Below are 22,680 nucleotides of genomic sequence, written 5' to 3' on the forward strand. Positions count from 1 at the left end.
ACGATCTAGTACCGACGGCTTATAAATAATATACGATCAAATTATCCCAGGTTTTCTCCCAACCATGTCATGTCAGTCACGCACCTCATGTGAGGGCTGCTCCTGCAGTGACGGGGGCAGCCGACCACCTGTCAACATTGAGGACTGTGAGAGCGAACTGCTTGCCCTTCGGAGGCGTACAGTGGAGCTTGAGAAAACTCTGGCATCCATGCAAGATGGCCGGCCAAACGCCAATGCATCAAGGGCCCGGAAGTTACGGTCGGCCAACTGGTTCAATTGCGAGAGTGACCCGGGCATGATGGCCCTTTACATTGAGCGGTACCTCAACTATGGCATCACCCGGGAAGAACTGATGTCCGGTAAGCCAATAATCGGAATAGCACAGTCCGGGTCCGATTTGTCCCCATGCAACCGCCATCATCTCGAGTTGGTGAAACGAGTCCGAGAAGGTATTAGGTCCGCTGGAGGTATCGCCTTTGAGTTTCCCACGCATCCTATTCAGGAGAGTAGCAGGAGACCCACTGCCTGTATCGACCGAAATCTGTCGTATCTGGGTCTGGTAGAGATTCTCTTCGGATATCCCTTGGACGGTGTAGTCCTCCTGACGGGCTGCGACAAGACTACTCCCGCCGCTCTGATGGCCGCGGCTACAGTGGTGCGTAACTCCCGTATCCCCGCTCATTTGCTCATATAATTGATGTTTGTTCGAAGAATATTCCAGCAATATGCTTGAATGTTGGCCCAATGCTTAACGGTTACGTGAAGAATGACCTGGCAGGGTCCGGGATGGTAGTATGGAAGGGTAGAGAGATGTATGCGGCAGGTGAAATCAACAAGGAGGAATTCATTGACTATGTGTCCAGAGGGTATGTCCAACGATAACCATGGAAGCACATTCACTGACGATGTAATAGTGCGCCATCAGTGGGACATTGTAACACAATGGGAACAGCATCAACTATGAATGCTTTGGCGGAAGCGCTTGGAATGGCCCTACCTGGGTCGGCTGCCATACCGGCTCCGTACCGTGAACGTGGGCAATGTGCTTACGAAACAGGTTTGCGTATTGTTGAAATGGTTCATTCTGATCGGAAGCCCAGCGACATTATGACTCGGGAGGCTTTCGAGAATGTCATTGTAGTTAACACTGCTATCGGCGGCAGTACGAATGCCCCCATTCATATCAACGCCATCGCCAAACATATTGGGGTAGAAGTTTCACTGGATGACTGGGATCAACTCGGATTTCATATTCCACTACTGCTGAACATGCAACCAGCCGGTGAGCTGCTGGGAGAGGAATACTACCGGGCGGGCGGGCTACCCGCGATTATGGCGGAGTTGCTAGATGCCAGGAAGCTGAATGCGGATGCTTTAACATGTAACGGTTTCACAGTAGCCGAGAATGTCCGGGGCAAACATACCTGGGACCGTCGAATGATCAAGCCGTATAACGAGCCACTTCTGGAAGATGCCGGTTTTCTCCATCTCCGAGGCAGTCTGTTCCGATCCGCTATTATGAAAACGTGTGTGATATCGGAGCCTTTCCGACAGAAGTTCTTGGAAAATCCCAAGGACCCGAATGCATTCGAGGGCACGGTTGTAGTGTTTGATGGACCGGAGGATTATCATCACCGACTTGAAGACCCTTCCACTCCCATCGACGACAGAAGTATCCTGGTGATGCGCGGTGCTGGCCCATTGGGGTACCCAGGTGCCGCCGAGGTTGTCAACATGCACCCACCTGGACGGCTTTTGCGACAAGGAGTCAAATCGCTTCCGTGCATTGGAGACGGACGACAATCGGGTACTTCCGGCTCGCCATCCATCCTCAATGCTAGTCCCGAGGCAGCTGCGGGTGGAAATTTAGCCCTCCTTCAAGATGGGGACAGACTCCGTGTTGATCTCAACAAACGGCGCGTCGACATCCTTGTCTCCACGGAGGAGCTGGAAAAGCGGAGAAAGGCGCTAGAAGCCCGGGGGGGTTATGATGTTCCAGAAAGTCAAACTCCATGGCAGGAGCTGTTCAGGAGGGAGACGACGCAGTTAAGCGATGGTATGGTCCTCCGAGACGCGGTAAAATACCAACGACTTGCCCAGCGATATGAGAACCCCCGGCATAATCATTGAAGGATGAATCTAGATACCATCGATGTAAGGAGCTGTAATGATTTGAAATACCCATAACAAGGACTTTTGGTAATTTTTCGGCTGTTCCGGATGTGTGTTCACCGTATAGAATTCCATTATTCGGTCGGGTCTTTCTCGAACCGAACTGACAGTGGCATCGATCATAACTAATTATATTCACGGATAAATTCAACCTTACCCGGGGTACAGTTACAGTACTGTACAATAGTCTGTAGTGGCTGCCTCAATAGATTTAGTAGAGTCAGGCCATTTAGAAACGAAAATATTTGCCTAGTAGCGGTGACACGGACTCAATCTCAGGAGAGAATCGTGCCGGAAAGGGAAGGTTAGAGAAGTTCAGGTGAGGTCAGAGAAAGAGAGTACTCCAGGCTCAGGCTACTAGTAGTAGTAGTAGCAACTTAAAAGAGTTGGTTAGTGTTCCTGTTTAGTAGTCGTACAGCAAGTGCTGATCATGGGATTTGACCCCTCCCTTTAACTTCCCCTCTTGAAATGCCCTCCTCATGATCACTAACATTCGCTATTACCATCCTTTTCACTTGTCTGCTTATTCACTCACTGATGTCTGTGAAACCTCCTTAACTCTACCTGCTGCAGAAACAATAGCGCTGAATCTAGTGGTAGCGCCATCATACAGTTTTCGTGTAGGCAGACATGTTTCGCCGGCACTCTGCAAACTAATTAAGTCTTGGGCTATCAGTCCCACAAGGATGGAGATAGTATAGGTATTCCGGTCAGAGTTCACAGAATTGCCAAGGCTCTAAGAGCGGTGACTGTTTTGCGTTTCTTGCTTTCTCCCAAGTTATGGCCATATCTCGTCACTTCCAACAAATAGCTAATGAAAGGAGATGACTAGGACCGGAATCCTGGCGAGTGAACCGAGCGCCCTGAGTTTGATTTACCAGCCAATCCCACCAATTCAGTGATAGATAACACGCACATGGCTGGGGTTCTTGACCTAACCTGCATCATCTACGAATCCACCCGAGGCCTGCAACAAAGCCGTCCAGAGAACTAGAACAAAGAGAATATCACAACAGAAAATACCTATACGGAGAGCGAGAAAGAAAGCAAGCAAGCAAGAAAAGTTTGATAGCTTACCAATGAGTAAGGCCAAGAACGGGTTTGCTGAAGACGGTGGTCTCGAACCATATCCACCCGGAAACCAAGCCAGGAGGTGGACGCGACATCACCAATTTCTCGAGTCGATCATGTAATTGTTATCAATATTGTCGACTGCCAAGCAATTGAGTCATGAGATGAAGAGACACAGCTGAGGCCAATGGCGGAGCCTATGACAATTGAAGTAATTGATATTCAACACTCACCACACACTCACCATTAAAAATTTATAAAAATATCCTCCGAGTGTGGACCGGTGGGTCTCGGGTTACCCGCGCGCAGAGATTTGGGTTTGCCGTTGCAGCCTTGCAAAGAGTTACGGAGAACCACCGATTTTCCACATTACCAGACTTCGGACCCGCGTACTTGCTTAGGGTCTAGCCTCCAATATCAGAAAAATTTTTCTAGTCCCAGCTGATCTCAGACCGCCCCTGGTTGTCAGGCACCCACATCCCACCATCATTTTTAAAGCTGTACCTTGTGATCTTCCCGTCATGTTCCTTGTTGTTTCCTACACAGCAAATTCCTTTAACATGCTGCTGCCTCCTATCGTCCACTTAGATGCAAGCCTGCTACCATGCGCTTCCTCTGAGCAATAAGAAACGACAGCTTCTGTGTGCACCGTGCATCTCCCACCGCCGCACCACATAGTCGTGTATCCCGGTCTCTTGCATTATCCTTGACTTATCTGTCTCCTTTGAAAAACACCTGTCTCATCAACCTACCATCGCAGCTTCCCGAAATCACCCTGTGCAACTAAGCATAGGCCTAGATCATCGCGGGACGCATATATAGTGCACACCGCATCGTTACGTGTCTCGCGGCTCATCTTCCTGTCCTGCGGGAACCATCCAACTGTACCTTTATCAATTATCCAGACCAATTAACGCCACTGCGCCCGAAGGAGCTATAACCGATTTTCAATCGGACCAACAACCTATTCACCTTAAGTTATCCTTCCAACTTGAGTTGTTTTACTTGTGTTTGTCAAGATGGACGTCGACTTATAAACTATCCACCTTCTCGTTCTTTCTTGATCGCAACGCTTTCCGTTCTCCCGCAATTAAGCGTTTCACTTTGTGCATTTTAAGCCATCTTGCTTCTTCAAACCTCACCTGTCTAGGTGAATCTACCTGCCCATACAACATCGTCAACAAGGTATCATCTCGAATCGTTATGGCGCCCAACCTTTTCCTCTGCCTCCGAGCTGTCTTCTGCCCCACATACTGGTTCCAGCGTGGGGAGCGCATCCAGGGGTCCATCCATAAAGAAGAACATTGGGAATCTCCTGTCCCAGGCATCTACAAATACATCCCTGGCCGTGGATGGCACCTTGTTTACAAGGATGGGAATGAGTACGAAGAAAAACTTCCTGTCCCACTTGTTTACTGTCGCATCCTCCACCGATACATGTTCGAGTATGAACTGGAGGACAGATGCCGTTGGCATTCGGTGACCGTCCATGAAGGCGCTAAGCCGGAAAGATTTCTCTTCTTCCGCCTTGATGACGGAGACACCTGGGTTACTGGATGGGATGCCAAGGGAAAATTCATTCCGGGGCCCTATCAAAAATGGCACTACGACTCGGAAACGCAAACAATGCGCCGAGTACTGTTCCCTGACAGCACGAATGTTTCCCGCGCCAGCATTGTCCCAAGCAAGCTAGGCTAATTGCGACTTCCTCAATAGCCCATCCCTAGGGCTAGCGTCCTGACAGTTTTGGGCCTCTTTACATGGTTTCTCACCATCCGACCATAACGAAATCTGTTCTGCAGCTGGCTTCCTGCAGGACATGGCTTGGCAGGCTAAGAAAGGCATTTGCTATTCTTGAATTATTGAAAGCGAGCGTACAAGCGATTCATTATTTTCTGCTTCTGTTATACCTATGAACATGCTTGATAGCTCGACTGTTACGAATATTTGCTTTACACAGCGATGGTGTTTGGGTTAAAAAAAAAGATAGACCTGCTTGTTTCATTATTTGCGACATGAGCGGTTATATGTCATCACGATGGATATTGGCCGTGATGATTCTTTCGGTTATTACGTGGTTCAAGAACAACAGACTTGAACGGGAGTTTAATAGTGACTTGATAGACATCGATACAATATGGCAGCGGAGCACGATACTGCTCGATTGATAATATTCTCTGTGTATGTTGAATTTTAGGCGGAACCAACCCTAAAGATACGTATCATCTGTAGTAAGAAGTGGATACCCGTTAGTTGCAGTGTTCGATTGGATATGCATGATACCATCCATCACTTGCAGGTAGGATCTATCTGCAGCCCATGTGATTGGTAAATGTTCACGGTGTTTTCCATGCAAGGGCTTCCCGGCCAAGTACTAGTAGGGCATGGCTTATCCCGTCGACAAGATTCGACGTGATATTGATATGCTGGTTCCCGGCTTGTGTCGGGGAGGTATAATTAGGAATAGTAATTGTACAGGCTCTTCCATCTTGGTTCCTTCATCCTATCGGATCACGAATGTATCAATAGTAGTGAAAGAGGCGGTCAAGCTATTTCCACATCAGCCACATACTACTAGTAGTCTCCAGAAACAGCTGTACGAGATAGCAGCCCAAATCTAAACCCTAAACTAGATATCACAAGAACAGTAAAAGAACAGGGAGAAAAAAGAAAAAAGAAAAAAGAGGCTCTACAACTTTGCCCCCTCCTTGCCACCCCCCTTAACCAACTTCTCCAATCCCTTCCTCACCCTCTCCTCCATTCCCGCTTTGGTCGGCCTCATTGTCTCCCTGGCCACAAAAACATGCATATACCCCCCAACAACCTTAACCTCCTCCTCCCCCTGCTTAAAAACCCCAACTTCATAGATAACACTCGACGAACCGAGCTTCGCAACCCGAAGTCCAAGGTCTAACACATCGGGAAAAGACACCGAGGCAAAGTAATCGCAGTACGAGTTGACCATGATACCCACCTGGGACGCTGAGTTGGTCTTTGCGGACGAATCCGAATCCTTATTGTTGATGGAGAAGGGGTCCATGCCACATTCGGCGATAAGCAGCTGTTGACGATGGAGTCGAAGAGCATTGCGTAGACAGTATTGTTAAGGTGCGCGTACATATCGTTATCAAACCTATTTCCCTTTTTGTTTAATATTTATTCGGGGTGTTGTTTTGAATAGTATTTACTGTACCATCTTGTTCGGTATACTTGATGAAAGACGTAGTCGCTCCGGGTGCGACGTTTCTTGATTTCGATCTCTTTGGGGGCCATATTTGGGTCTGCTATGCTGGACTGCTATGGAGGGATGTAGGAGGGTGAGGTTATTAGGCTGGAGACATTGATATGCTTGTTCCTCGGAGTATGTTCTTATCGGATTCAGATGGAGATGTCCATATTAAATGTTATTTCCGAGGAAGGAATTAGCCGAGGTTGCTTTTGCCGGCGCTTTGCCTGATATGGAGTAGATCGGCGGTCTTGTCGATAGTCTATATCGTGCTTAACCCACCGCAATGGAAGAGACCCTGGGTAACTCGGTGGAGGCTTTGGGGGACGGGAAGTCTGCGGATCTGATAAGGGTTATAGCATTGATAAACATGAAGGAGGGTAATTAGTGGCCGTCTAGTCTGTATACCCGGGCATGGTGTGCGATTTTTATGGGTCAAACTGGGGCGTCACAGTTAATGGTCCCGGAGAGCTAAAGAAGGCCAAGCTATTTATATGAATGATGTATATCGTTCATGGTGAAAAGGAAAGAGCAGCATGAGCTCTGTGTTTGTCCCGGTCATGTGTAACTCCTTGAACTTTAAACAGCTATGAGAAGTATCACTGCCAAAGACAATTCAATCTGAACGTCGTACCTGCAATTGGGCTCGCCTGCGAACGAACTATCCTGTACCGAGCAGTAGGTTTATCATAGACGCCCCAAGAGAAGGAACATTCGAGCGCAATGCATAGACAGATTGAAGTTACTGAGGATCGCACCTGCCTTTTTGAGTATCAATCCCAATCCATTACGAGGGTTCAGCAGCTGATATTGTGAGGTATCTATACTCGACCAATCGTTAAGTCATGAAGTACAAGAAAAATTACAATTCAAGAACGCATCTCAAACCATCATCATCCAAAACACGCTCATCATTCCTATCATCTACGCCTCACTGCCAGTTCGTCCCGTCCACACTTGAGAGCTCCACCCACGGAGAGGAAGAAGACCAATCCAACAAGCATTCTCCGAGCACATCAATCTAGAACTGTATAATACTATATACCCAACAGCGTGAAACAAACTACATAACATCATGCACACCCTCTACCTCACTAGCATCGCCGTCTTCGCTACTGCTACATTGGTAGCATCGATCGACCACAAAGTTGACGTCCATAACCAACCCTCACAGAACCATAACTCATCCGAGAAATTCACTCTTCAGTCGTCAAAAGAGACATCAAAAACCAATGACAGTGCATGCATCCAGGTTAAAGATTGCCAGGCTGTGGAAACCCCTACTCCGTCTAATATAACTACGACAGAATCGAAAGATCACTGTCATTCAAACGGTTGGCCATGTATTCATTTTTCATCTTGCTGCTCGCAGGTTTGCCAGTGGACATGGCCGGGAGGATATCCAATTCCTATCAGGCAGTGTGCTTAGAACAAAAACGACAAGGGCTGGAATTGGCCATTCTAGGTTTATCCTAGGAGAATGAGGCAAGATGGAAAAGGCGCTAAGGGGCGTCTGTACAATTGTGTTTTCTGGATATCCATGACTAAAAGAGGAAGCAATTGGCTAACAATCGAATTCATCGTGATTCATATGCTATTGCTCTTTCATAGTTCCTTAACAGATTGTAGAGAAACAGGGTATAAAAGCCCGGTCATGCAGTTGGATAGAAAGAACGAGGAGCTAGATTGAACTGGCAGTCTATCTCTTTGTAGATTGGATAGGAAATGGGCAGTCTATTCTGACTACGCATATGTGAGATAAGTGAAGCAAACTAAGTGCAAGAGAAGAGAGAATGGCGCATTAAATAGGATGTTTCTCTTACGAAGCCGATTGATAAGTTTAGCCTATAGAGTGGTCTGATTGCTCATTTTGTTGCTCTGTGGGATTCCTTTGGTCGATATACGACCATTTCTCAGTCAAATTCCGAGAGGACCCCGAAGAGGTGAGGAGCTTTTCACCCACGTAATGCTGTCTGCTCAACAAGGTCAGGATATTGACGATTATTTGTCTCTCAGAACTATTCCATTTAACTACCTCGACAGCATCTCTACCTTTCGCTCTTCAGCAAATTGAAATATTTCAACCTGGAATATAAAGAGCCTCAAATATACCTCTACTTATAGACAAGTAGGTGTTAGTGCATCTTCGAGGTCATGATTAATTTAACGAGGGGTCAACAGACGAGATTATGACAAGTAAAAGTGCTATTTACCCTTAATGGCATGTTTTCAAGTCTATCCCAATATGATTCCCGTGGCCTAAATTACACTTTTCCAGAGCAAGACAGTTAGAAATCTATAAATCAACTAAATATATAGATGGTACAGCATAATATATATCAAATTCCCTCATAAAACATACAAGTAGCAAAACCAAGTCTAATCAAAGCATCGTTCTTCATGAGCATATCGTTTACTATAAACTTCCATATATTACCTCCCTCAATATATATAAGGGCTAAGCTATGTGCGCTCGTCCTAGTAAATGGATGTTGGTTCCATGAATCTGGGGCAGCAACGCCAAGAACCGTAAACTCTTTTTTTCTTTTCTTTTTTTTTTTTTTTTTTTGAATTTCAGGAACGCCCCTCCGACCCCACGTTAAAATTACTTTTCATCAGTTTAAACCGCCGCCCATGAACTCGTGATACTCTCCATAACCCTTAAATTTGGCTCCTTCACCTCGTGTCCTCGCCTATCTTGTGCGAAAAGGCAGGCTTCCTGCTTCCACCATGGCTCTCACACCCGTCGACACGACACTCAAGGTGCCTCCTCCGGACCCTGTCGCAGAACCACCCAAAGTGGCTGTAACGCCCTGCGAACCACCAACAGGCCCCTATTACTTCGAGGGAGGATTTCGCCGTGTCAGTCCATACCATTATACATACAACACATTCTGCAAGGAGCGATGGAGGGGTCGGGAATTAGTCGACATCTTTATCTCCGAATTTCGCGATCGCCCACCAGAGTACTACGTATGTTCTGACACACGGGATCACAATCGCGCTGGATCATTTTGACTGATTGTATCTCCAGAGAGAGGCCCTAGAAGCCGGCAGAGTCTCTGTTAACGGTAAACCAGCCGGACCGAATACAAAAGTGAAGAACGGCGATGTCATCTCGCATACCCTGCACCGACACGAACCTCCCGTCACAAGCCAGGAGATCGGCATCATCCACGAAGACGATGGCCTCATCGTCATCGACAAACCGGCCGGTGTGCCTGTCCACTCTGCCGGTCGGTACCACTACAACACCGTAATTGAGATCCTCCGTGCCGAGCGTGGTGGTGGTTGGGTGCCCCGGCCTTGCAATCGACTGGATCGGTTAACCTCCGGCGTGATGTTCATCGCCAAAGATCCCAAAGCAGCAGAAATGGTTGCCAGCAAGCTGAAAGAGCGATCTGTGCACAAGGAGTACGTGACACGGGTGAAGGGCAAGTTCCCAGACGGGGTGGTGGTCTGCGACCAGCCCATCATGCAGGTTAGTCCAAAGCTAGGACTGAACCGGGTCCGCGCTACTGGTAAGACGGCGAAGACAAAGTTCCGCCGTTTGGCGTACTACCCCCCTCATGCTCCGGAGCCGGCTGCAGCGAGAGGGGACCGGGCTGCGACGCCGCCGCCTGCGTATTCGAACGAGGAGGATGGGTATAGTATCGTGCATTGTTTGCCGTTGACGGGACGCACGCATCAGATTCGTGTGCATCTTCAGTTCCTGGGACATCCGATTACGAATGATCCGATTTATTCGAATCGGCGTGTGTTCGGGCCCGGCCTGGGAAAGAGCGAGGATAGCGGTGATCGGGATGATGAGATCATGGAGCGGTTGAACAATATGGGCAAGACTGAGCTTCCGGATACGGTTTCGTACCGGACTCATCTTACTGCTGCACCGCTTGTGCCACCGGGTACGGAGTCCTCCGTTATCGAGGGCATCATGTCCCGCGAGCACGAGGCTGCCCTTGTGGAGTACCATAAGCGCAAGGGTGAGAGGCTTTCCGGCGAGCAGTGTGACGTCTGTGGTACGGACCTCTATACTGATCCTGGTGTGCATGAGCTGGGTATCTTTCTTCATGCCGTTGCTTACTCTTCGGATAATGGCGACTGGAAGTACCGCAGCAAGATGCCTTCTTGGGCCCTCCCCCCGCCAGGCATGGATGGTCCTCAGGCAGTCCCTGACTGGGAGCCCGTGCCGGAGGAGGAAGAGATCGTGATCGGGAATGGAACTGTACCTGAGGGCATGGAGGATGAAGACAAGCCGAAGCGGAGTCAGGGAAGTGTCCTTGTTCGGGGCGTGGGAGTGGTGGATAGCGAGAGGCTGCAGAGCAATAGCAGTCTGCTTGATCTTTCCTTGTCGTGTTAGACTTTTTGCTCTCCTATATTTGCATAGACTTGATGTTTACGACTACATGATACCTGTATGCATGGATATCAGGAGTTCTATGTTTTTAGCCGCTGGTATATATGTAGAGCATTGGGTACTTGGTCTAGCATTGACCTAAAGAATATACCGTTCCATAATTCCCAAGTATTGAGGGCATAGACGGGTGCTTAGGATGGCGCAAATACAGGTTGGCAGCTGCAACTCGAAGTGGTACCAGATCCTGCTCTTCTACGGATGCCAACACGGCGCAGAACCCACTCATGAAGTTGCTATTTAAAGCCGGATCTAGGTACGTCCTACGCTCAAACACTACCGCCCGATCAAAAGGGACAAGGCCGAGGAAGGGAATCGCAATGGAAAAGCCCCCATTTCTATTTTATATCCCAGTGCTGGTACCAGCCACCCAATCATGCACATAAGAGAAATTCGTTATCGCCACGAGATGATTCATTTCAATTCACGACCATACAAGAAACCGAAGCGACACCTTGCAGCTTTTGCCAGAGATCCCCATCTCCAATTGAAAATGCTTTGGTATAATGATTTTAATTGTTGATTTAATTAGGCTAAAGCATTTAAGCCTCAGTGGTGACACGGCCCTTGGGGTTGGTAACCTTGACACCAAGAGCCTTGGCCTTGGCGACGATCTCGACGCGCTTGCGGGAGGAGACGGCGTGGCCGATCCTACAAAATCATCATGTTAGTTTGATGCGCTTTTCTGCGTTGCATAGTTCGGTTGAAAGGGTAGGCGTACTCAGCAGCGTAGGTGCGGTTGTGCATGAGGAGGAGCTCAACGTCCTTGGGGTTCTGGACGAGGAAAGCCTTGTGGCCGGAGGGCATCATGTGCTTGGTCTTCTTGTTGGAGCCATAGCCGATCTATCGATTCAAGCCATATCAGTATTCATTGTTTCGCTGAGCAAATCGCAAGTTCGATCACCGGTCGCGCTGTGATATTTCACTTCCGGATCGAGACTGGAACGGAGAAAAACGTACGGAGGGCATGGGAATGTTCGACTTGAAGCGTCTACGGACGCGGGAGTCGATACCCTTAGGCTTGCGCCATGACTCAGGCACACACTTGAAGCGGTCCGACTGGTGGCGCTTGAAGGTCTTGGTGCCTGTATTTTGCAATCCTTGTCAGTGATCCCCGATATTTCAATAGCCCGAGTGTGCATGTGTGGTAGATTGTGTCCCAGAAGTCCCGATGTATATCTCCCAAGTGTTTCATCAAATTGCCCAGTCGTTGTCGAATTCCTTGATTCTTCCTTCGAACAGTGATATCATGCTCCGTCTTTCATCGAAAAATTTCGTGTGAACCTTCCTTAATTCCTCCTTTCGCCGACACTCTTGCTATACATGGGACCTGGGCTGTGGTGGATGTGCTGGACGGGAAAATAGGAAGGCAGGATTTTGACATACGCTTCTTGACGATGGGGACGTGCTTCTTTGCGAGGACCATCTGGATTCCAATTAGTATCAATAACAACGACAATATACGTCCATCATCCCGGAATAGAACATACCTTGTCGGTTTCGTAAGGCCGCTGGCGCTCGAGTTGTCGTGACGGGTCGAATTCGATCTCAAAAATTCGCGCTGAGGTTGGCCGCCCAGTGCAGTCGGGTGCTAACGCCTCGCTAAGCTGAAAATTAGGGTGAAAGCCCTGCCAAGACCTACCGCTTCGGGTCTGGTGTCGATCGTTGGCTGGATTATGTCATCCGGCTTCGACCTTCCTCTCTTATCGTCCCCCGTATCAATTGTTATGCTTTGGTTCTGATCTCCAATTCTACTCCATACCATACTGTACATACATTGTATTATCTTCTATTGTATTGGTCTATCCTTCTACCCCTTTCAGATCTGTAGGTGCAGATTCCGTTTTTCTCCTGACTTCTCGCTACTAGTGAAGATGCCTTCCATCACCTCCAAATCCGCCAATGCTTCCTCCGGTCGCAAGCGGGTCGCAATCCCAGCTCCAGTGGTAATGGACTCGGCGAACTCAACAAGCTCCTTATTGACGCCGCGGCCTTCAAACGGCACATCATAACCTTCACCATTCGCCGTCAACCGATCAAAATCCAACGTCACGACACCGTCCGCGCACGTAAACTCGAAAACGGAATCATTGATCTCCGAACCATACGAGACAGACAGCACACCCGTAGCGCCTGACCGGGTCTTAACCAACGCATCAACAGTATCAACAGGGGCAAGATGCTCCTGCCGCAGCGACGAATGCGCAGCCACCATAGCCAGACCATCACTCTGTCCCAGAATCAACCGCAGTGCAGCAACAACATGAACACCGCCGTCTAGAACAAACCCACCCTTGTACTCGGGTTTCCGACGCCATTCCGTTTCTACTCGCATACATTAGCCCACCCACCTTTTATATCTCCCCGACCGATATCCAATAGAAAGGGCACACATACTATGATACTTCGACCCAGGCTTAATCATACTCCTCATGGTGACCCGGAAATTCTTCACACCGCCAAGTCTACGCACTTCCTGCGCAGCCCGCACAAACTTGCTCATGTACCTCCAGTTCTCGGCCACAGCCCAAATGGTCTTGCTGCTGATGATGCGGGAATTGTGGAGGTTGATCAGGTCCTGCGCCGCAGATAGATCCTTCGCGATTGGCTTCTCAGACAGAACATGTTTCCCCGCTATCAGGGCCTTGCGGATGAACTCTGGCTGTGCTAGGATGGGGAGACTATATCGTGCGTATCGTATTAGCCCCCTCCCCGTCAACTTGCGTAGCTACTGTAGAACCAACGCACGCTATAATAACGGCCTTAATATCCGGCCGACCAAGCAGATCATCGTAACTTTTCCCCGGCCCTGCATCTCCCGAGTACAGGTCAACTCCGGAGACTCCGGTCGCGAGGGCCTGCGCTGAAGTGAGGGACCGCGAATAGATGGCTTTCAAGTCGAATGCGTCCGATGCTTGTACGCCGGGCTAGTCATATTGTTCATGGTTCAGAGAGAGCTATGTTGCCTTGTTCAGTACGAGAAACATACCAGGTGTTCTTCGCGGGCGAAGTTCCCTGTTTCTCTGTTAGGGTTTGTTTTATACAAATCTTGCATTGTGGTTAAACGTACCACTTCCTATGATGGCTACGCCGATGGGCATGGTGGGGGATTCAATTAGTGTTTTTCTTTTTAGTCGAGTTGATGCTTTGTATATCCAGATCTGTACATAAAAGTTTTTTTTAAAAAAAAAGATATGTGTGTTTCGGGACAGAGTATCAATCGATAGTTCGAGAATCTAGGAGTATGAATAGAAGGTCGAACCCTTAGAGTTACTTTTCTTATTGATATTAACCGGGTTGGGTGGGTCTCAGAAATTAGTTCCAGATTTGGCGGGGTTCACAAAAACGTGCGGATTTGAAAGGATATTGTTTTCTATTTTAATTTTGTTTCCGGATAGGATTGGGAAAATACTGGTTTAGATTGGTGTTTTCTGGTGTTCTGGACGTATGTGCAAATGGTATATATATAACTAGTAGAGACATTCTGATCGTTGTATATCTGCACAGAAACACGAATATATATCGTCGCCATGTACATCGACATATGGAGTGGACAGTATGGACAGACATTAATAACGCCCCGCGACTGCCCAACAAAAAAGCCCAAAATTAAATCAAGTGCCTAACGCCATAGATGCTGATCATAACCTTCATGGGCAATGAACCCGAAAAGCATCGAGTCATGTCTCATGCCAAATTTCAAACCATGAGGGGCAGTCGCTGTAAACACCAGGGTATAAAGATAACCAAACCAAACCCAAGTAAAATAAAAGAGAAAAAAAAAAAAACAAAAGAAAAAGAGTATGGCAGACTTCTGTCCGGCGCAGATCACTGACCAACGAGTGTCCGGATGCGCTCGACTCTTTCCATCGCTTTCTCGAGTCGCTCAAGACGGGTCCTCTTCTCAACGTCCCGACGTTCTAACACCGCCACTCGCTCCTCGAGCCGCGCGCGGGCCTTGCGCTCTTGGGCCACCATCTCGTTGGCCTGGCTGAATAGTTGCGCGGTTAACTCCTCTAGCTCGGAACTGGCCTGCGATAATTGTGATTCTGCAGCTCGTCGCAGGCTCTGTTCGCGATCTAGCGCATTCTGCAGCTCGGCTGTATGGTCTGGGCTGGCTTGCCGCGACGGGGGTCGGGAGACGGGTTGCGCGGGTGTTTGAGTCGGGGATGTGTTGCTGGGCCCGCGGGAATGGAGAAAGGATGTGAGAGTCGATAGACGTCCCTGCGAATTAGATGGGGGTGATAGAGGCCGGTTCATTTCGTTGGAGGACGTAGATGAGACGGAGGAGCCATTTCGCGAGGTATATGTGGAGGCCTGAGTCCGGAGACGACGAACTTCGTGCTCATACTTCGCGAGTTTCTCGGCTGTCAAGGGAGATTACAGTCAGTATAGAACCTCTCGCGGTTGTAAGATTATAATGACAATTGAGACATGTCATGGTGCAGTTCCTTACCTGTTTGTGCAGCCTGGACACTCAAGAAGCTAATCTGCCCCTCCAATTCCTTGATCCTTCTCTGATCAGCGGCGTGCTCCTGTACTAGAGTCGTCTGCTGGCCACAGGTTGGACAATTCTTCCCGGGAATAAGACCCGTCGCGTTTATTGTGGGAAGCATGCCAACCAGCGTGGTCGATGTGAGAGCGGCAGTGGTCGTTGTGGTCGACATCTTGCGTCTTTCATGAATTGCTGACAGGTTTGAAAATGGCAGCGTAAGTTGAGTAGGAAATTAGGTTAGGGAAATGAGAAGGATCTCCGGTCAGAACCGTGTCGCAGAAATCGAAGTACGAGTTTCAGAGATGGGGGCGATCCAGTTAAATAGAAACAGAAGGCTAATGTTAGTGACACACACGCATCGCTACCAAATAGGGAAGAAGAAAAGGAAGGGTGCCAGCCGTTAGTGCCAGAAGAATAAGAAAGGCTTCTGTCAACAGACAGAGATGGAATAAGTGCAATGATGGCGGGTAAGCAGTGGAGTTACCCGACGTTAGGCGCCTGTGTCTGGTGTATTGCTAATGTATTGTTTACTTGTATTCTAATCTATTCTTAGTATTTGGGGGTGGATATATTGGATTGGGAGGGAAAATCCAACCACCGTCATATCTTACATGGGACCCAGTTTCCTAGTTGGGTTCCTCAAAATCCAGGTCAATAATATCGGTATTTAAAATGATCGTCTCTCGGGCAATCACACCATCTCAGCTTCTCCCCCGGATTTCAACATGGATTGTCGCTGAGCAGACACACGTGTGTGGATCCCTTTAGTCCCCGCATGTTTGTGACGGATCATTTTCATAAATCCAACGACCTCACTTCTTTCACTGCCTACAGGGGATTGGAAGGGCTGACTTACAATTTGTTTGTTCCAAGGGAACATACCTCTCTGGTCTTTGTCTTCAAAGGAGGTAACTACCTTGAAGCAATTCCTACTTACAAGGAGACTTTCTAACGTCCAGCCTTGCGGCCCTTTCCTTTCCCCCTTGCAACCGTTATTCCCGCCATCTCTCCAACAACCCTCGCTATCTCCTAGGAAACACATACCAGCCATTCGTCCCAGTCATCTATACATCCACTTGCCCCTTACGCAGTACATGAAGATCTGACATTCTTCATGTAAACCTTATTTGTGAAGGGAGCCTTATCGGCCGGTGATATCATGCAAACGCATTTACTTTCGTGCCGCAAAACCGCCCGCCACCACGATCTGCAATGGTGGTAACCCAATTCAAGAAGTGCTGTTATAGCCTCACTTAGAGCAAAACTTGTTAGTATATGACCAAAATACAGACTGTCCAAAAAGTAGCCAGTACAAGGCTATGTCCGTTTCCCGAAACACCTTAGAACTTTCTTATCTGAGAAGCCGATAACCACCGCAGTAACGCCACTCATCGTACCAAAAACGCTCACCATCGTCACCCATCCACCCCGATCACTCAGGAGCCCCGCGATCAATGGCCCCAATACCTGGCCACCGGACCAGGCGACATTGAACAGTCCATACGCTTGCCCCATGCCTCCTTGACTCCCAAAGATCCCCGGCGATTCCTTCTCCTGTCGCTCAACGACAAGACTGACTTCTGTCATGAGAGACACCATCTGAAGGGTCGATGCAATACCTGCGATAAATAGGAAAATATAGAGGAGAATCTGGTCCTGCGTCGTGTCATGTGTGATGAGCCGAAGGAGGAAAAACGTAGGGAAGTCCAGCAGGAATCCAAGGAACGCGATTGTTCGGGATCCGTAGCGGTCAACGGCATCACCTGTTGAGATTGGTTAGTGCAATCGATACTCAGTTAGCTGGTCACCAAACCTACCAACTAGAGGAGAAAAGAAAGATGGCGCGAACAATGGCAGGAAACAGACCCCGACCCAAAAGGGACTCCAGTTGAATGTCTCCATCACATGCAGCGGAAGCACCTATAGCTACCGGTTAACAAAGCATTCAAGATGGTGCGATTAGGGCTCCGCATACAGTGTCGAAAGAAGACCACAAAATGGCATCGACTACGGTCGCTCCAAGGAAGAGTAACACGCTGCTAGAGCACATCAAACGCACTATAGGTGGCAGAGTGGATGTCCTTCCACTCGAAATTGGCTCGCCGCTGGCCTCAGGCCAGCAAACAGAATGACGAGGATTGACTGATATTTCGTCAGAACGGTCCTGTCTAGTGGCTTGATAGCCATTGCCAGTTTCATCCGCACTACTCAGCAAACCCTCTGTTTCGCACGCGATCTGTGGCTGAGTCCATTTCAAAGCGGTTTTCTGCTCAATCATTATAAGTCGAAGGAGGATATCCAGGACGACCAGTCCGACAGCAATCGTAAATACGGCATCGTAACTTATCCGCGATAGTCTATACGGGTCAGCGAGGTAAGGCATCTTTATCCAGCAAATGGCTTACACGACCCCTCCGATAAAAGGGCCAAAAACGGTTCCCACTGTCATAGCCATGGAGACATATCCCATTGCTGCTCCAACTTCGTCCTTTCCCACTGTATCCACAACAAGAGCCATGCCGACTGTCCAGACGACAGCCGCAGACAAGCCCTGCAGGACTCGCGCGATGATCAACGAAGAGAGCGACCGGGCAACCCAGAACATGATAGTCGAACCGCCCAACGCGAGTAGACCGAAGATGAATGGTACCTGGCGGGAGGTACCCTTGTCGGCAAAGTAGCCAAATATAGCTATATTCATGCTGGTCAATCGGGTTTGCTCATGACTATAAGTACAAGGAACTTACGGGACCCAACAAAGATAGCACCCCCAAACGCGGCAAGCATGATAGACATCCATTGCTGTACTGCATGATTTTGTCAACGACTCGACAGCTTCTCTCAACCGCAAAAGAGAAGATAAAAACAACCACATACGTTGATCATCAGGCACAACCACCCGTGTTTTCAAAACCACCGGCAGGATGGGAATAATCTAACAAGCCCATATCCATGAGCACCCGCAAGTAATACGCAATTGAGCTACAACACACCATGCCATAAATAAAAATATCCTATTATCACCGTCAGTACACCTTGAACAGAGAACCAGGTATATGACTCCAAACCGTAAAAACAGCCATCGCAACCACCGAGATCACAAATCTCCTCGATGACCGGAACTGCAGCTTCCAGGGCGGGGAAGCCATCGGCGCATAATTCTTTTGGATATCATTTTGGTGCATTATTTTGTTCAGCTGAGCTGCGGGGTATCAAGAACACAGATAGGGGGAAAAAAGGAAAAAAAAAAAGAAAAGCGTATATAGAAGTTGAAGAGTGAAGACACTCCCCCTTCGTCATGGACAGATCTATAGATCTTTAATAAGACAGAAAAGGCCTGCCGAATATAATATGATTGTGGTGGGTGACTTGGCCAAAGTATATTTTTGTGCTTATCTTTCCAAATCTGGTTCGGTCGACAGCAGCTGAGGTGGGATGATGAAGTCCCCAGCCTCCCCAGGTCCGCATTTCATGTGGATCGGATTACTTATTCGGGGTATCAGAGGGAGAAGCCTACTATCCGTAGTTTCCGTACTCTACTCATTGGGCGGGCCATGGCCACCACAGCATCGCGCTACGTCCGGTTCTACAGGGATTACAGCGCTAGGGCTATGGATGCGGCAAGATGAACAAAAGAAAAACTGTACTGCTCATTCTATCACCTCGTGTTAACCGAAAGAAAGACTTAATCGAGACGCGACGAGAATACAATAAAAACTCAGCGGGGATCCCCTGTGTAAGTTCCGTATATGGCTACCAGTATCAGGGGTTGGAAGAGGGAGAGGGAGCAAAAGGGAAGGATAGTCTTTGTCTTTTTTTTTTTTGTTTCTCTTTTATAAGCCTGGCTTGCAAGATAGACAGACTACCGTTCTTTGGCTCCGGAAAGCACCTCTGCAGGTCGCTGAGTCGTAATCTTATTCGCATGGCTGTCTCGTCAACTAGGCAGGGACATGGCTCCGTTAGAAGAACAAGAAGAACAGGACTCCGCACGCCATTCCCCGATCCCGAACAAGACAACGAAAGGGGGGAATCACTGGACACGACAAAGCCGAGAAACGCGGAAGAAAAAGAAACCATCGTTAAGAATAACATAGCGTCTTTCCATCCAGATCGGCCGTAAAGGTCACGAGTGTATACTAAGTCCATCCACATACATGAGAATCACTAGCTCGGAAGGAAACTAAAGGCAACTAGTAAGAGGGGGTAAAAGGAAACGTAGAAAACTTTTCGACATGCCGGACAACGGTAGCAAAAACTAGACGTGAATCGGGGATCTTGACTGACGGAAAAAGTCGTGAATCAATCAGAGAGAAATGGAGAGTAGAGAGAAGCGGGACGATTGGTATTGAAAACAAACAGTCATCAACATAGCCAAAAAATCTCATCATTTGAAAGGAACGTTGTTCGCAGAGCAACCTCGAAAACGCGCTACTCGGAGATAGCCGTACGCGACAGTGAAAACAAGGCACCGTACGAAGAGCCTCATGAGCAGGATTTCGCCCTGGAAGGAATGTGAAGTTTCGGTCGAGCAATGACTGCATTCGGGGTATCGTTAGATCTATGCGAACGTACGGCCGGCTCCACGGCGGTTGTTACGTTGCCTCGAGCTCACGGTGCTCCAGCCCTCCTCGTCAGCAGCATCAGCTGGCTGAGCAGGAGCCCGCCTCCAGCTACCGTTTTCCTTGCTAGCGGCGGCATCATTTGAGGCTTCGGCCTTCGCAGCAGGCTTGGCCTCCTCTGATTGATCCTGATCAGCGGCCATGCCACTCTCGTCCTCGCCGGCCCGCCGGAGGATCTCGAAGTTCTTCGCACCCTGAGGGGTATCAGCGGTATCTCTGCCGTTAGGATCCGCAGATGTGCCGGTCTTGTCACCCTTAGCCTGGTCCTTGGCAGGTCGCTGCTTGTCGCCCTTCTCAGTCTTGGCCTTCTCATCGGCTTCCTTCTTTTGCCTCAATGCTAGTTGGCGCCGTTCCTCAACCTCCTTCTCTCTCGCAGCGGTATCAATCGGGCGGGCGCCACCGAATGGGCTGGCCCCAGTTCCAGTGCCTGCAGCCGGGGTAGACACGGCCTCGGTCACAGTTCGTTTTTGAAGGTTCAGTCTTGGCCTCGTAGGGGCGACAGGGGATGCAGGAGCGGCAGCGGGGGAAGGAGGGTTACTAGACTCCTTAGGTTGATCAGGACGCATCTTTGATCTCCAGGCGTTATCCATTTCAGCTGCAGTAGGTGCCCGTTCTTGGAATTCACGTCGTGGAGGCCTTGAGCCATCCTGGGAACGTCCCTCACCCCAGCCAGGCGAGCTCTTTCTGAAACTGGATCCCTCGTTGGTGCGAGGACGGCCACCTTCCCTCACTGGCCCGGTCGGAGAGAGAGGACCCTTTCGCTCCCAGTTACCGAAATCGCGGAACTTGCCGTCGGATTCAAAGTTGCGACGTCCACCTGTACGTTCGCTACCGGCATCGGAGAAATTGTCAAGGTTACGTCCGAAGGAGGAGCGGTCAGGGACACGGCGCGGAGCCTCGGGGGCAGGAAGAGGGCCCTTGCGGGTCCAGTCGAATTCCTTGACATCCCGTTCCTTAGCTGCAGAGCTGTCAGTGAGTGTATAATGAACCAAATATCGAGGCACTTACGAGGCTCTGCGATGCTGACCCGGATGGCCCTTCCCTGCAGGGTGGCGCCGGAGAGGTCGAGAGCCTTCTTCAAGCCGTCTACCGTCTCGAATTCGACGTATCCGAAGCCCTTAGGGGCTTTCGTTAACTTATCCTCCACAACACGAACGTTCGTCACAGCACAGTCGACAAAGAGGTCAGAGATATCAGCCGAAGTCGCATCAAAGGACAAGTTTCCGACGTGGGCAGTATACGGGGGCTGAGTGGGGAGGGGGAGGGGCTCCCTAACGGCGTAACCGCCACGTTCACGGTCTTGTTTCTCATTATCAGATGAAGTAAAATACCATAAAGGGGGAGGGGAGTGTACCACCGAAGCCACTGCCGAATCCAGCAGACGAGAGGCCACCAGCACGGCGATCGCTGTCGAACCTGGGCTGAGGAGGGGCTACATTGTATTAGATTTGTCTATCCAGGTGGGTAGCAAGCATCGTGAGCAAGCAGTGTCAATAACGTACCGGCTATTAGACATTTGTATCAGTACGAGGTCATCCGGTCCTGATCATTGGGATAGCATCCATCACTTACCAGGCAAAGGCATGTCATCCATCTCGTCGGCCCAAGAGCCAAAGTCTAATGGTTTAGCACTGATCGCCCCGCGGAGATTCACGGGGTTAACTTACTCTCATCAGCTAAGAAGGTGCTGATGGACATCTTCTGGGCTTTCTGCTTAGGCGCTGGAGAAATGATCATTAGTATCCATTGTCGATTAAAGAAACGACAGCGCTGTCATCAAGCGAGACCGTAATCATGCCTGAGAGGGGTAGAAACGTACCCATGATTGCGGTTGTTGGAAATCCAGAAACGCGCCAAGGGAAGCACTTGTGCGCGTCTCACACGGGAGAGTTGAGAAATAGATAAAAATGACTTCCGATAAGGAAGACTGTAGGAATGCGAAAGGTGGCGTCTAGTTTTGAACAAGACGATGTGAAATGGGGGGTTTGCAGGAGAGCTCCGCAGTGAAGAACAGAGGGGAAAGTGAGTTAACCCGCGAGGATAATTTTTAGTGATGACGCTAGAAAAGTCAGCCTCTAAAAGTGTTGGTGCGGCTTTTCGGTTTGCGCCTCGACCCAAACCCGCGAAGAGGGCTTTTTCTTGCAACCTCGCTTTGCGGAGAAGTGGTCAAACTACTAGAACTCCCCACCTTGTTTTTGGTCTTTTGTTTCTTTTGTTTCTTTTTTCTTTTTTATTTTTATTTTATTATTTAAGACGCGCGAATGAGGATTTAAGTTTTGATAATTTGAAGAGGATTCATAGACTGAAATAGTAAAACTAGGAGTTCATTTGAAATTAAGCGGTTGATCTGCTATTTCCTTGCAGGTGAACGCAAATGGCATTGTTCTAGAATTGTACTTAACGATTTCCAACCTGCAGGATGCATTCTATAATCTTTATTATACAGACGGAAGCATTTTGTTGGCTTGATACAAGTCGATAAACAACTGACGAACAATTAACCTATTATCGAACTGCATAGCAACCGCTGGGCCCTAGGAATTTTGACTCGGGTAGTCAGGAACCCTAGGTGAATGTGGATTCTATTGTTCTCCAAGGATGTCTTCGTCAATTTTATATATTATACCCGCTGAGGTGCTAGATAACCGGACCCAACTCTTATTTCTAATTACTATAATGTGTC

At 48.8% G+C, this 22,680-nt stretch overlaps 8 protein-coding genes across 8 annotated transcripts; 3 read left to right on the forward strand and 5 right to left on the reverse strand.

The window, feature by feature from the left end:
• Window positions 1–64: 64 nt before the first annotated feature.
• On the forward strand, window positions 65–2,130 carry ABOM_006022 (IlvD/Edd family dehydratase; the record flags this gene model as incomplete). The annotated part of the gene is made up of 3 exons (XM_022533151.1): window positions 65–655; window positions 712–866; window positions 915–2,130. 3 exons carry the CDS (start codon window positions 65–67, stop codon window positions 2,128–2,130), a joined length of 1,962 nt encoding a protein of 653 aa, XP_022389564.1.
• A 2,316-nt stretch (window positions 2,131–4,446) lies between these two features.
• Window positions 4,447–4,941, forward strand: ABOM_006023 (uncharacterized protein; the record flags this gene model as incomplete). Its single annotated transcript, XM_022533152.1, has 1 exon — window positions 4,447–4,941. The coding sequence occupies one exon, from the start codon at window positions 4,447–4,449 to the stop codon at window positions 4,939–4,941; it is 495 nt and encodes a 164-aa protein (XP_022389563.1).
• Window positions 4,942–5,932: 991 nt separating this feature from the next.
• ABOM_006024 (acyl-CoA thioesterase) lies at window positions 5,933–6,283 on the reverse strand (the record flags this gene model as incomplete). Its single annotated transcript, XM_022533153.1, has 1 exon — window positions 5,933–6,283. One exon carries the CDS (start codon window positions 6,281–6,283, stop codon window positions 5,933–5,935), a length of 351 nt encoding a protein of 116 aa, XP_022389570.1.
• Window positions 6,284–9,199: 2,916 nt separating this feature from the next.
• Window positions 9,200–10,829, forward strand: ABOM_006025 (pseudouridine synthase; the record flags this gene model as incomplete). Its single annotated transcript, XM_022533154.1, has 2 exons — window positions 9,200–9,442; window positions 9,504–10,829. The coding sequence occupies 2 exons, from the start codon at window positions 9,200–9,202 to the stop codon at window positions 10,827–10,829; spliced, it is 1,569 nt and encodes a 522-aa protein (XP_022389569.1).
• Window positions 10,830–11,425: 596 nt separating this feature from the next.
• Window positions 11,426–13,984, reverse strand: ABOM_006026 (oxidoreductase family; the record flags this gene model as incomplete). The annotated part of the gene is made up of 10 exons (XM_022533155.1): window positions 11,426–11,534; window positions 11,605–11,726; window positions 11,844–11,968; window positions 12,270–12,309; window positions 12,374–12,485; window positions 12,740–13,208; window positions 13,281–13,564; window positions 13,632–13,810; window positions 13,873–13,898; window positions 13,954–13,984. The coding sequence occupies 10 exons, from the start codon at window positions 13,982–13,984 to the stop codon at window positions 11,426–11,428; spliced, it is 1,497 nt and encodes a 498-aa protein (XP_022389568.1).
• A 727-nt stretch (window positions 13,985–14,711) lies between these two features.
• Window positions 14,712–15,550, reverse strand: ABOM_006027 (uncharacterized protein; the record flags this gene model as incomplete). The annotated part of the gene is made up of 3 exons (XM_022533156.1): window positions 14,712–14,874; window positions 15,235–15,250; window positions 15,340–15,550. The coding sequence occupies 3 exons, from the start codon at window positions 15,548–15,550 to the stop codon at window positions 14,712–14,714; spliced, it is 390 nt and encodes a 129-aa protein (XP_022389567.1).
• Window positions 15,551–16,695: 1,145 nt separating this feature from the next.
• Window positions 16,696–18,563, reverse strand: ABOM_006028 (MFS transporter; the record flags this gene model as incomplete). Its single annotated transcript, XM_022533157.1, has 8 exons — window positions 16,696–17,141; window positions 17,196–17,298; window positions 17,354–17,735; window positions 17,784–18,069; window positions 18,126–18,185; window positions 18,256–18,313; window positions 18,372–18,392; window positions 18,447–18,563. 8 exons carry the CDS (start codon window positions 18,561–18,563, stop codon window positions 16,696–16,698), a joined length of 1,473 nt encoding a protein of 490 aa, XP_022389572.1.
• A 1,373-nt stretch (window positions 18,564–19,936) lies between these two features.
• ABOM_006029 (translation initiation factor 4B) lies at window positions 19,937–21,734 on the reverse strand (the record flags this gene model as incomplete). The annotated part of the gene is made up of 5 exons (XM_022533158.1): window positions 19,937–20,955; window positions 21,006–21,243; window positions 21,329–21,429; window positions 21,570–21,614; window positions 21,665–21,734. The coding sequence occupies 5 exons, from the start codon at window positions 21,732–21,734 to the stop codon at window positions 19,937–19,939; spliced, it is 1,473 nt and encodes a 490-aa protein (XP_022389571.1).
• Window positions 21,735–22,680: the final 946 nt, after the last annotated feature.

This window comes from Aspergillus bombycis (assembly GCF_001792695.1).
Source record: "Aspergillus bombycis strain NRRL26010 chromosome Unknown contig00037, whole genome shotgun sequence".
Classification (NCBI taxonomy): domain Eukaryota; kingdom Fungi; phylum Ascomycota; class Eurotiomycetes; order Eurotiales; family Aspergillaceae; genus Aspergillus; species Aspergillus bombycis.